This window comes from Poeciliopsis prolifica, unplaced genomic scaffold (assembly GCF_027474105.1).
Source record: "Poeciliopsis prolifica strain line A6 unplaced genomic scaffold, Auburn_PproV2 SCAFFOLD001, whole genome shotgun sequence".
NCBI classification, from domain to species: Eukaryota; Metazoa; Chordata; class Actinopteri; order Cyprinodontiformes; family Poeciliidae; genus Poeciliopsis; species Poeciliopsis prolifica.
In genome coordinates, this window is record NW_026562376.1 from 7,735,976 (window position 1) to 7,749,108 (window position 13,133).

At 38.6% G+C, this 13,133-nt stretch overlaps 2 protein-coding genes across 3 annotated transcripts; one reads left to right on the plus strand and one right to left on the minus strand.

The window, feature by feature from the left end:
* The first annotated feature begins 104 nt into the window (after positions 1 to 104).
* Positions 105 to 4,752, plus strand: neil1 (nei-like DNA glycosylase 1). Of its 2 annotated transcripts, XM_055021495.1 has the most exons (9): positions 105 to 586; positions 669 to 788; positions 1,734 to 1,842; positions 1,920 to 2,013; positions 2,097 to 2,222; positions 2,308 to 2,331; positions 4,229 to 4,296; positions 4,367 to 4,565; positions 4,652 to 4,752. In XM_055021495.1, the coding sequence occupies exons 1-9, from the start codon at positions 129 to 131 to the stop codon at positions 4,696 to 4,698; spliced, it is 1,245 nt and encodes a 414-aa protein (XP_054877470.1). In that variant the 5' UTR covers positions 105 to 128; the 3' UTR covers positions 4,699 to 4,752. The 2 variants fall into 2 exon arrangements, with proteins under 2 accessions (XP_054877470.1, XP_054877547.1); XM_055021572.1 differs by lacking the exon at positions 4,367 to 4,565 and having other exon boundaries at positions 4,652 to 4,707.
* On the minus strand, positions 4,560 to 12,876 carry man2c1 (mannosidase, alpha, class 2C, member 1). Its single transcript, XM_055021378.1, is given in 27 exon segments — positions 4,560 to 4,997; positions 5,082 to 5,185; positions 5,883 to 6,025; positions 6,095 to 6,174; positions 6,259 to 6,368; positions 6,447 to 6,590; positions 6,675 to 6,831; positions 6,922 to 7,026; positions 7,101 to 7,195; positions 7,272 to 7,351; positions 7,423 to 7,569; positions 7,648 to 7,733; positions 7,821 to 7,942; positions 8,828 to 8,951; positions 9,259 to 9,404; positions 9,507 to 9,602; positions 9,684 to 9,800; positions 9,907 to 9,999; positions 10,207 to 10,317; positions 10,403 to 10,509; positions 10,924 to 11,113; positions 11,198 to 11,375; positions 11,461 to 11,531; positions 11,615 to 11,738; positions 11,837 to 11,962; positions 12,705 to 12,840; positions 12,843 to 12,876. Coding segments are annotated over 27 exon segments (3,138 nt in total). The 3' UTR covers positions 4,560 to 4,885.
* Positions 12,877 to 13,133: the final 257 nt, after the last annotated feature.

Sequence of the window (13,133 nt, forward strand, 5' to 3'; positions counted from 1 at the left end):
ATTCACCAATTTGAGTTTGACATAGGAAGCCCTGAAGTTAAATGTTCAGCAGATAGTTTTGCTAGGTACTCTATTGACCATTATCTGACTCTCTTCCTCAGCAGCACATCTTCACTTGTTCCATTAAAATGCCTGAGGGACCTGAACTCCACTTGGCCAGCTTGTATGTCAACAAAATGTGCGATGGAGTGGTGTTTAGTGGACCGGTTATAAAATCTGAAGTCAGCAAAAGTCCAGAAGTGGCCTTCACCTGTGATTCGTACCGCATCACAGCCATTTCCAGAGGGAAGGAAGTGAAGCTGACTTTGATGCCCATGAAGAGTGACGATGATGGGAAGCGGCGGTCAAAAAGTGGACAAGCAGATCAACATATGGACGTAGTCTTTCGCTTCGGGATGTCAGGTTATTTCCGCTTCACATCAGAGGAAGAAGTTCCTAAACATGCCCATCTACGTTTCTACACTAAGGAGAAGCCTCGCCGAGTGCTGAGTTTTGTAGACACACGAAGGTTTGGCAGCTGGCAACCCAATGGAACCTGGCAGCCTGACAGAGGGCCCTGCATCATGTTTGAGTACAAGAGTTTCAGGTTTGTAATGCTGAGAATGTCACCGGTCACCAATTTATCCCAAATTCTGCTTTCAGATTGATCTTTGCAATCGTCTTTGCAGGGAGAATGTCTTGTCTCATCTGAGCGATCGGGCTTTTGATCGCCCAATTTGTGAGGTCCTGCTGAACCAAAAGTACTTCAATGGAATTGGGAACTATTTGAGAGCTGAAATTCTGTACAGGTGATGAACATTCATGAAAATAACATGACATATTCCACATGTGTAAGCTCAGAACGTTTTTAAACACTAAGGCAGCGTGCTCCGAAATCCAGATTATAAGAAACATCACTCTGACAACAATCCTGCCATATTTACCAACTTTTAGCTATTAAATCTTCAAATAATTTGTTCCTGATTAACAATCTGCAGGTCCATTGTCCATCTTTGAAACATTATCATAAAAAAATGCATTTGTGACACTTCAGAAAGTCAAGTTACAAAGTAAACTCAACTTATATACTGTTACGATCACCTCCATTTCACACTGTTTTGATGTGCAAGAAGGCCAAACAATTATTGAGTTGGCACATGCTGTAGAAGATCAGTGATGTTGTACTAAAAAGCCCATTATGATGTTGGTCTTTTGTAATAACATTTCTGAAGCAAGTGGAGTAATAGTTCTAAGTTTTGACCTACAATCATCTAAAATCAGAGATTAAAATATAAACATTTAATCAATTTATCCAACATGTTTAATTTTTTTCATTAAATTAGGAAGATTTAGTAAACTTAAGTAAGTTAAAGTAAGATTAACTTTCCCTTCATTTGTTGTTCGGGTAATTATCACATCAGGCTGCTTTGTAACATTTATATATATTCAAAAATATTTCTTAAAACAAATTAAATTAAAATCAATGAATCCAGTTTGTGGCAGACTAAATATCTTTTTGTATTTGGAAAGGTTTCTTTCTTCCGAGCTTCTTACTGGAAGAAACAGAGTGGCCTTGTTCATTGAAAAACAGACTGAATCAAGCATACATTCTCATTTTTTCACAAGGTGGTTTCCTTGACACTCTATGAATGGCTTTTTGTCTTTGTATGGGAAGGGCACGTCTTCAGATTTTCAGAGCAAAAAAGTTTTTGTTTTCTCGAACAATTGCAACACTGTATTTGCTTCTGTTCCAGGTTGAATATCCCACCGTTTGTGTGTGCGAGGGACGCACTGGAAGGCCTTGAGTTAGAGGATGAATTTGAGAACGGGAAGCCAGTGAAAAATGAGATCACAGACACAAAGGTGAAAAAGAGAAACGGGCTCACTTTTGTTTTCAGCATTGTTTTTCTAACATGAATTACTGTTAATATTCCTAAAAGACTCCAGAGAGGGCTAAAAAGAAAGCAATGAAACAGGAGGGAGGGGATGTTCTCAGACTTTGTCATACAGTTCCTCTGGAGGTCATCAAATTAGGTGGGCTCTGATTCATTTCCTGTCCAGTTCCTCCCTTACATTCTTAAGATAAATCTCTACTTATCACAAATTTTCTGCAATAGGTGGTAAGGGCTACGACCCTGAGAAGATGGACTACTCTGCCTTTGAGGCATGGCTGCAGTGTTATTATGTTGATGGAATGAAATCAGTTCGGGACCACAATGGGAGAACAATGTGGTTTAAGGCGAGTAAATGGGACAATGAAGTGTTTTTTTTTTAGAATTAAATTTTAACTTATTGTAAAAATGAAAGATTCTGATCTGTTTCAGGGAGACCCAGGGCCCATGGTACCCAAAGGTAAATATTAAATGCTCAACACTCAGAACATTGTGATTTTTAAAAACTTACCTAAAAATAACTAAATGATGTTATTTTGATCAGATCAGATAGAGGGGAAAACATTGCAATATCTGAATGAAAATATGGAAATCCCTTTAAATTGCATTCTAAAACACACGAGTACTGACTGACTGGAGACAGAGCCTCAACAATAGAAATGATTGAAGGAAAATCCACAATCACCTGTGTCTGAAATTTACGTTCACATTGTAAAACAGAAAAAAAATCTAGCTACAGGTATATCTCGGTAAATTAGAATAATACTATGAAGTTAATTTATTTAAGTCATTTATGTCAAACAGTGAAAAATACTCAAGTGTGGTTCAAGTGTTCATTTTTGGGCTTTTTGATTTTTATTGATAATTACAGCTAAATAAATTCCTAAGTTCAGTTTCACTTACTAGTATATTATATACGACTAAAACCACAAAGACATTTGTAAAATAGATATGTCAGCCTGTTTAAAAGTATATCAATAAACTGTATAGTATATGTACTATACAGTTGGTACTTGGTGGTAGCTGGTTTTTGGCATGAAGTTCTGCATCACTGCAGTGTGGAATGGAGTCAGTCTCTGCGACACTGATGAAGTGTTTCAAAGCACTGTGCTGACTTGGGACTTGATCAAATAAAGTGGACCAACATCAGCAGATGGCAGGCAGTTATGGAAGCTTCACACCCTTAGTTGACTGTAGGAGTGACGAAGCCTCAGATTTCAGTCTTGTTCACTTTTCCTGTGGAATCTGGGCACTTTACTGCAGCAGAGCAGTCCTTGTTCACATCGTCTGCCTCTGAACACAAGGAATGTGCAGGTGTAGATTTTGTTCTGGACTTTGTGTGTTTTATCCCCAGAGATCTGCAGTCTAAACATGAACCTTTCTCAAATTCCTGAATTTGCTTTTCTGCTGAATTCTTTCAAGGTTGCAGTTTTCCGTGTTTGCTTACGCCCATTTTAGCACTTTTCCTCCCACATTCTTTCCCAGCACTCCATAAGAAGCCAATTTGTTTTGTAATTGAGTGTTTGTGACTGTCAGCTGGACAACTGTCGAAGTCAACCCTATAAATGACTTCAGATTTTACAAGCTACATTATTTCAGTATTTTTTTATACTAATCTTTTCTGAAAAAAGTAGACTTTGAGTTTCTTTTTAGCCATAAACTACGGTGTAATCATAAATCAAATGGATAAACACTTGAAATATGAGCAATTTCTTTATTGACTTACTGAAATAAATTTACTTCAGATTCTTTCAATTTTAAAATTCTCCTAAAAATGTCATTATTGATGATACAGATCTGCATGCAGGAGTTGGACACTGACAGTTTTGACACTTTGCTCCCGCCATCAGTAGAAAGGTGCAACAAAACCAAATTCAGGATTATCCTACCGCTGAGTGAATAGCATTAACTTTTGTCTCAGGAAATTCAAATGAACTCAAGCTTCAACAATAAACATGATTGTGGTCTAATTGAAATATGGGCTAAAGTGTAAGAAAACAAGCAAAAAAGGTACATAATGAGGCTCCGTCCTGCAAAGCGTATCTGTTATCTGCAGCTCAAGAGGGTGAAATCGCAGGAAATCCCTTTACTTTAGTAAAAATCCATGCTTAATAGGAAAGCCAGCCTCAAATTTTTACCATAAAGGACAACTTGCAGTTGTTGTGCTCTATTTTACAATGCCAGAATTTGCAGTTATGAAAATGAACTACTTAAGGGCATTATTTCTAATTATATATTTGTTGCAAAGTAGCTGGATATTCCCCAAGAATAATGATTCTGTAATTTCTACCAAAGTGGCTGAGTAAGTGCAACATTTGAATCATACATAACTCGCATCTCCCCCCCTCTCTCTGAAGATTCAAAATCACCCAAGACAAGAAAGAGGGCAAAGAAAGATGATCATGACTATCCAGGCAAGAAAAAGGTAAAAATCACTAACTGCTCAAAGCCTTAGTCTGTGTGAACTGTTGGTAACACTAGTTTCCTTCATTCAGGTGGCCAAAAATGTGAAAGAGAGCACAACAAAGAAAGGGGTGGTCAAACAGGAAACCCCCAAAAAACAAAAACCTCCACATCCGAAGGAAATCCTTTCAAAGAAAGCAAAAGCTGAAAAGACTCAGGAAGAAACACCGCAGAGTGAAACCAAGTCAAGTGCATGTAGAAAGAAAAGCAGCAGTGTAGAACCTGCTGCAGGTAAACACCTTGGATATTTAAAATGCTTTATTTTTTTATAAAACGATGTAAAGTTTGAAAATTCTTCTCCATACTTGTTATTGCAGGAAGAGCGAGACGAAGTGAGAGAGTAACCAGAAAAAACAGCAAATGAATGTGGAGCCAAATCTTTCTGTAAAAGAATTTTATACTTATAATTTTTAAAAAATAAAAACTCTTTAAAAAAATGCTAGAAAAATTTGGTTATTGAGTCATTGTAAAGTGATCACATTGTTTTAGCAGAATTACACCAAATATTCCCTCTTTCAAGTCCTCTAAGTTTTGAAATATATGGGAATAAATCAAAAGCAGAGCAGAAGTGTCACAATTTGAAAGGGTTTGAAGTTCAGAGAGATTCCCCCTGATGTGATGTGAGCTGGCTGGGTGGGGTCTCGCCTCTCCAACAAATCACAGCTGAAAGAAATGGCATTGTTCTTAGAAAATCATTCCAAATCAGCATAGAGGACCAGAATAAAAACTGAAATTAGAAGCACTTACTGCCATGCTTCCTTAACTGGAAGGTTGCTGCGCAGAGTTGCAGTAATACTGCTCCCATGGGACTCGTAGAGACGCACGACAAGGTTCCCGTTTCCATCCTCTGCCTGTTAAGGCAAACAACACTTCAGAGCCTTGTAAACAAACTTTCACTGAAATTTTCAAGCTTTGAATGGGACTATGTTAAAAGATGCCGGGAGTTAAAAAAAAAAAAAAAAAAAATTACAGTTTTTTTACTGCTCTACAACACAGCAATTTGTCTTCACGTTTAAAATAGTGTAAAACATTTATTCTGGATACTACAAAAGGTAATCTATGCAGCATAATTTGAAATAAACAAATCTCTACCAATGTAGATGTGGCTGTATATTTTATGTTACTGGCAGGTGAACCTTTTCAAGCCTTACTGCTTCTCTTCCAGGATTACTCTAATTAACTCCACCCATCCGAGGATGACCATCTCCTCATCATGATGCTGCCACCACCTTGTTTTACTCTAGGGACAGGGTGATCAGGGTGACTTACTGTGATAGTTTTAGTGGTTGTGCTAAATTGTATTGAGGAAAGTCGGAGTGATAATTTAAAAAAACAATTTGAAAATCATATTTTCTGTTCTTTCCACTTGAAAATGATGCACTACTTTGCATAATTTTCAAAGTAGCTGTGTCACATAAAATTCCAATAAGGTACATCAAGGTTTGTAACAAGTTCAAAACTGGAAAGGTTCATGAGACCTGAACATTTTCACAAGATACTGTTTCATGAATCACTTTCTGTTATGGAGCTTGGCTTGTAATGTAATACCTGTTTAATGGCCTCCAGGATGACTGCTAATGGACTGAGGGAGAAGGCACTCCAGGGTGCCGAGTCAGGGCGGCACTGGATTGGCCTCAGAGGGTAGTTGAGGCTGTAAGCACTCTGAATGACTGAAGCATCCTGGAAGGATCCTGTAAAAGACACACATGTTCAACGAGTGTGTTTTATAACAGCTCACATCAGAAACAAACCAGACCTACCTGAGTGGGGCATGATGGCGTATGTGAACTGGTGATTCCCTATGTCTGCAGTAGCATCCGGTGCCTTTGGTGCTCTTAGTCTAAAAAAAAAGTAATTACAACAATTAAACACTAAATTTGGCTCAACTGGCATTATGATGGAAAACAAAAACAGGAAGCCTCACAGGGAAAGAGTCATTGTGTTCTTGTGGATGGAATAACCATATTTGGAGTCATTCAGAAGTGCCACCCCAAAGTTGTGCTCTGATAGGTCGGCCCATTTGTGACCCCAAACCTTGGCAAGAAAACGCATTAAAAACAATAATGTGGTCATGACTAACAGGAAATGATGAGTGACTTTTTACTGCCGTACCTCAAACCTAGCCCAGTCCCACGATGTGTTCCAATGTGTTGGCCTCTGCAGATGACCAAACTGAATCTCATATGTTGCATTCGGGCTTCGTACTCGCACAGGAAACTCAACTTTGAGAAACTTGTGCGACTCTGCCCACTGCACCTGGAATTACACAGATGTATTCTTCAGTTGAACAAATGAAGGGATCGTAGAGAGAAACAAAAGCTGTATCAGAAATCAGGGTGCCTTTGTGTTGAACTTGATGTAGGGACACATGGCATCCATGATGATCTCTTGCGCGATGGTGCTTTTGTTGCTGATCTGAAGGGTGAAGCTGACACTGCCTCTGATTCCTCCTTGGAACGCTACCTGGACAGGCTGTATTACTTCCACTACTGGCTTCCTAAAGAGTTTTTTTTTTTGAGATTTCACAATCTTTCAAAACACATTCCTCTTAACTCTGTGATGTTTGTAAAAGTGACAGTGATGAGACCTTGTCTGAAGATGGTAGTCCATCACATCCCATGCGTCCCAGTACAGGGGGATGTCATCGAATATGACAAACTGATTTCCAGAAGAGCCATCAGAAATAGTTTCTCTGAAAGCGTCAGCGGTCATTATTCGATGTGCCAACAGATTACATACAAGAGTAAACATATGGTCTAAATTTACCTGTTAGCACTGATTAAACTCAGTGATGCCAGTGTGCCATCTTTGCTGATGACTGCTTGTAAAATCCCATTCTCCATAAGGACACTGCCATCTGCCTGGAAACATGCACAGGACTCGGTTAGAAATATAAAATGTGAATAGTGCTGATGTAGATTTCTTTGTAGCGAATACCTGAGGAGTGACAGAGACTGGAGTCGCAGGCTGTGTTTCTTTGACAGGAGCCACGCCGACGCTGGGAGCTGTAACCAGAGCTGCAGGACCACAGAGCAGTGGTTTTAACTTTAAACCTGAAGAACCTAAATATTCTGGATATGAAGCTTACCTAGCTTGGAACTGTCTGGTCCATCTGGAATCCGAACGACTTCACATCGCTCCCAGGCAAGAGAGTTAAACACACCAGGAGAGCTGCTCTTTGGCTCTAAGGCTTCCAATGCCTCCCGCAGAAGGACCCCACCGTCATTTCTGATATCTTCAATAGGATGGAGAAATATTGTACCTATGATATGTCTGAAATGTAAAAACAAAACTCCTATCTTAAACATTGTACCTTTATAATAATTAAGAGCATCTTCCACAACCATCCCGATGCAGCTGCCAGGAATCACATCGTGGAACTGGTTTAGAAGAAGAAGCCTTTCAGAGAGAGAAAAACCCCATAAATATTAAAATAATAATTGTGTTTTATAATACTTCTGATTGAATCTGAAGTTATATTTGAACCTCCAGAGGCGCTGCAGTTTTTCTGCAGGATAAAGAAACATCTCGTTTCGGCAGAGTGCCAAGCTGCTGGCTGCCTCGACATCATGGAGCAAAGTCTCACACTGACGGTTCTCACGTTTAATCTGCAGGGAAAGAAAGAAAGAAAAAAAAAACTATCTGAACGCAGAGACGCAAGAAACAATAGTTCAGTGTCTAGAAACTCAAAACTGTCTTCTTGTGACGCATCAATGTGTAAAAGCTTTATCTAAGTTAATTTTAAATTTGACAGGCAAAACATTCAAGATGTTCATTAGAGAACCGACAACTTTTTGATTTCATAATCCAATACTTTTCCAAACTCAAATTCTGAGTTTTGAGTAAGAAATCTTGCACCTCACTGGACTTTGTCAGTGTACTCCAAAATTTGTTAAACTGAACAGAAAACTCAGTTTTCAATTCATAATTGTGATCATGGATTTTTATCACAGTAACCCTGTCCAGATTTTTTTGATCTGAGCAACTGTTATATTGACAAATTTTTCTGTCTCAAAAATTATTGCAATAAATAAATATTGGTAGAAAACCATTTTAAACTGATGCAATGGTAATGACATGGTATCTCCAGTGAACGTTTCGGGCGAGAGGCGGGATACACCCTGGACAGGTCAGTATTTTAAAATGAGGTTAGTAATTTATTTTCATCGTGTGATTAATTAATTTATTGTTTATCGCAACTGGCCTAACTTAGACAGCTCCATTTTCAAGTCTATAATACTATCTTGACAAGAGTGTCGTACATTAAATCCTGATACTTTAAATCCAAGTCCATGAACCTTGATACAATTGTTTTGAGTAAAAATTTGTAAAAACAAAATGTTGGAAGACCTAAATTCAGCTGAGAATGTGTGGCAAGAAATAAAAACTCCACACTTGTGTTGCTCAACATATTTTTTCTTCTTGTTAGAAGCTTTAATTTCAATTAAAAACAAACAACCCAGCCTTGACTGCAGCCTCTGTTTTGACTTTACCTGTGCCTGAGTGGTGTAAGTGCCATTATGCAGCTCCAGGAAGAGTTCTCCAGTCCAAGTGCACAGTAGCCTTGAGTCAGCCTGCAGCTGTGAGAAAAGCTTTGAAGGACTGGACATCTGGACCCTGAGAAAAGCCCATAACAGAGAATGAAAGTGAGTATAAAGTTTCAACATTAAATATTATTTCTTCTGATTAAACATAACATTTATTGGCACTTGAAAACTAAAGCATTGCACAATGACAGCAGATCTGTTTCATTTTCCGGTAAACCTCTCCATATCTGAACCACCCTTTTAAAACACAAAGCAAAGTGACACAGTACTGCATAACAATTCTACAATAACAACAATGGGTGGGAAGTGTTTCCTGCTTAAACTGGGCTCAGTTGTTGTTACGGACTGATGATTTAAAGTGAAAGACCGGAACTTACTTGGGAAGTCCGTCTGTGTCCCCGACCAGGCCGAGCCTATCAACCATCAGCTGCGTAGGGCCACCGCCGCCGTCGCCAAAGCCAAACAATGCTGCACTGTGATTGGCTCGCCCTTTGTCTTTGTTATTCTTTACAGTTTTCACCAGCTTTGGGTGGAGTAAAGCACAGAGGAAAGTTTGACATATTTCCTCAACATTTATTGTACCTATATGCAATAAATGTATCAGGGTGTAACACTGCACACTCACATCTTCAATCTTTCCTTTCATTTCATAGGAATTCCCTGGTGGGAAGTGAGTCAAAACTTTGGAGCCATCAAGACCTTCCCAGTAAAATGTGTTGTGCTTTGAAAAATAGATATAAAAATTTTTTTAAGTTACTTTAAAAAAAAAAGTTTTCACAGAAAACGCATGCAAAATACTTACAGGAAAGGTGTTGACCAAATTCCAGCTCAGTTTCTGGGTCAGAAAATTGGAAATGCCACATCCCTGCATGATTTGTGGAAGCTGGGCAGAGTAGCCAAATGTGTCTGGAAGCCAAAACTTTAGAATAATTAGACATAATAATGTTATAATAATAACAATAATAACAGCCATTAGTTAACAAAAGATGATGTAAAGTTTTGTTGGTTTTTATAAAGAATCCTACCTCTTTGCAATATATGCCAAACTCCTGATTAAAGAAGCGCTGGCCCTCCAGGAACTGTCGAACCATGGACTCACCTGAGGGCAGATTGCCATCCTTTATGGCAGATATGTAGTGGTCACTATGGCTTAATATAAAAAAGTTACACATAATATATGGTATGTAGATGGCATAACTATACAAGCCAGAACACAGCTGAAAAAAGGACAAATACTATTTTTATTGTATGTTTTTATGTAAGGGTAAAGCAATGTAATAATAGAAGTATTTACTGCTATTATTCATTTATCTAAATAGGCTTACCATTTCCACCCATGTTCCTCCCACTGGAATGAATTGGCCTTTGTTCACGTAATCATGAATCTTGGAGAAAAGTCCCGGATACCAGCTCTTTACCCACTCAAACTGCTGTGCCTGTGACAAACAAAAAGGGTAAAAATGGAATATATTAACAGATATATGGAAAATTTCTTAAAAATCCTCGTTAGTGTGCAACAACCTGAGAACAAGTGAAGACAAACTCCGGGTTCTTCTCCATTAAATTGATGACCGTCACCCAGCTTCGGCCACATTTGCGAATCGTCTCCTCATACGGCCAAAGCCAGGCTGTGGACGAAGCAGCAGAAACGATAAGTGTACTTGCTGAAAATATATGTTTTCTGCTGTTGTACAGGTGTCGACACCTTTTTTTCTTGACAACACAGAAGTTTGGAAACAACAATGTTTCATAATTCAAGGACAACCAGTTTAATAGCACCACATTAAGTAAAACATTGAAGACAGTATCATTCTTGGTAATGCATTTTGTCAAATAGGTTGTTTAAAGCCACCAGTGATTGTATTTTGTTTTGACGTCCATTTAAAAAGTATCTCTACTTCTTTGTATGAATTAATATTGTAGGAATTTGTTTTTTCAAGAATGAGTTTTAAAAAGAAATATTCAAAGTAGTAAGTATTGCAGTGCTTGTTTGTTGGTCTGCTATAGTTATAGTTGAGATTAAATAAGTAAAAGAAGGAGACCTGAATCAATGTGGCAGTGACCCATTGCATGGACAGTATGCTGGCTGTCTCCATTCCGCTGGTTAAAGAACCTGTGGGCCAGACTGTGAGCTTTGGAAAAGGAGCTGGGATCAAAGGGGTCGCAAAGGTTCACCATCTCATTGGCAGTGAAGAGCGCCTGGTAGCCCCGTTGCTCCGCCTCTCCGAGCTCCTGTTCAAAACGTGCAGAAAGTCATGGTTCCCCCTCATAATATCTTACTCCTGTATTATCATGCTCTGGTTTAATCAAGTGTACCTTAACAATGTCAACAAGCATCTCAAACTCAGTCAGCAGCTTCTGCACATCTCTGTTGAAAATGACCAATTCTGCCTTCTGAACTGAAAACATCCTGCTTGGGTCTGGAGCTGCGATCATGGATCCTTGACCAGCGCCAAAAAGCCCATTACAGGCTACTTCCACATATAGGGTGACGCTTTATAGAAAGATGGCAACATGGAAAGAAAGATTTTAAAAATTTGAGAAATAGTATTTAAATCAGGTTTCAGTCCTTCACTGACCTGTGAGGCTCTTCATCTTTCAGACAGTCAGACAAGATATAACTTGTCTTTTCACCTTCTTTAGTTAATCCCTGCAAGAAAATACATATATCTGACAGATTACATTTGGTCCAGGTGCATTTTTCAAGTTTAATAAAAGTTGCTGCAACACTACCTGAACTGGTTGTCCATTTCTCCAAACCATTCCTTCCCCATCACTTTCCCAGAGGAGATGGACCTCTTTTCCTCTCCAGGACTCGGGGATCTTCAGGGACACTTTAAACCAGCAAGTCCACCATCTTGAACAACAATCATGATTGAGTTACTTCCTGGATTTTGAATGTGTAAGATTTGAAGCTGATAAAAACAAAAGGAAATCAGACAATGCCTCACTTACGTTGGTCCAAAGGTATCTCCTATTTTATAAGGTGCAAAGTTTTGCTTGGAGGCTTCAGTAAACAGGATTCTGGTCTGAGACAGGAAGAAGCTGATGGTTTCCAGTGGATGAGACTCCCCATAAAGACTGCAAAGATGAAGGATTTATTAAGCAAAAGTAAGGTTATTTAGACAGAGCTACAGCAGCATGCAATAGCAATCATTCACATTTTCAGAATTTAATATTTGTGGTGTGAAAAGCATAAACTTTCATGCAATAAAGTGGCACAGATTATCTTAAATGTAGGAGATGGGTGATTGGCCAGGACTTATGATAAAGAAACATTATCCATCAATCTTATTTACTTCTGCAAAGGTCTAAATATCAGCCACTGTCCCCTTTTAAGGTGCCATTAAAGGAGACAGACTGACAGAGGTCACCAGGTCATGTCTGTAGGTACTTGTATTTAAGAGACTCTGCAGCTATATTTACTCCAATAAGTAAATATAGTAATATAATTGAAGTAATATAATTACTTTAAGGGAAAAAAACTGTTGTTGGTGCTTTGATCACAGGACCAGATTTTGAAAAGAAAAACAGATGTCTGTCTAGATGCATAAACCTGTAATTAGTCGTAACACAAAAAACTTGCAGTTGCAGCTTCAACGAATGGTGATCCTAGAAAGTGCTGTTCTCAAATGGTCAAGACATTTAGTCACGTGACAATTTTTTTGTAACAAATAAAAGGCAGTATTTTTCTTACGCTGGACTGTTGAGGGTAATGAATAATTTTGCAAGTCACTGTATGTAAACAAACTCAAAGTGTTCGGTCTCCTTTGTGATTGTGCATTGACATTTGGTCAGTATAGCTGAACGAACAAAGCCTTACCGTCCTCTCAGGTTGCAGTCTGTAAAGTAAATATCAGATATAAACTTCTCCGCTCTCTCCAGGAGCGTGCGTCTGTTCTTCAGCACAGGCAAATGATACATCACGAATGAAAAATAAAAGACCCACAAAGCTAAACGTGGCTGGACGTGAACAGCTCAAAGGATTTACGCATGCAGAACCCGGAAGTAAAGAGATTTTTCTTTTCTTCTTGCATTTAAATGTATTGGCCGCTAGATGTCAGCGTTGCTCGATGACAAAATAATGCAGCGTTTTGTCACGCTTGAGTCACATGAGTACAATTTCCTCTTTTCAATGTGAATTGTGTTATTAAAAATATATATATTTCAGTTTGAATCACCAAAAGATTAAGAGTATTACTGAAATAACTCCGGGTATTCAATGGTAACTTTAATAACAGAGCAGGAATTT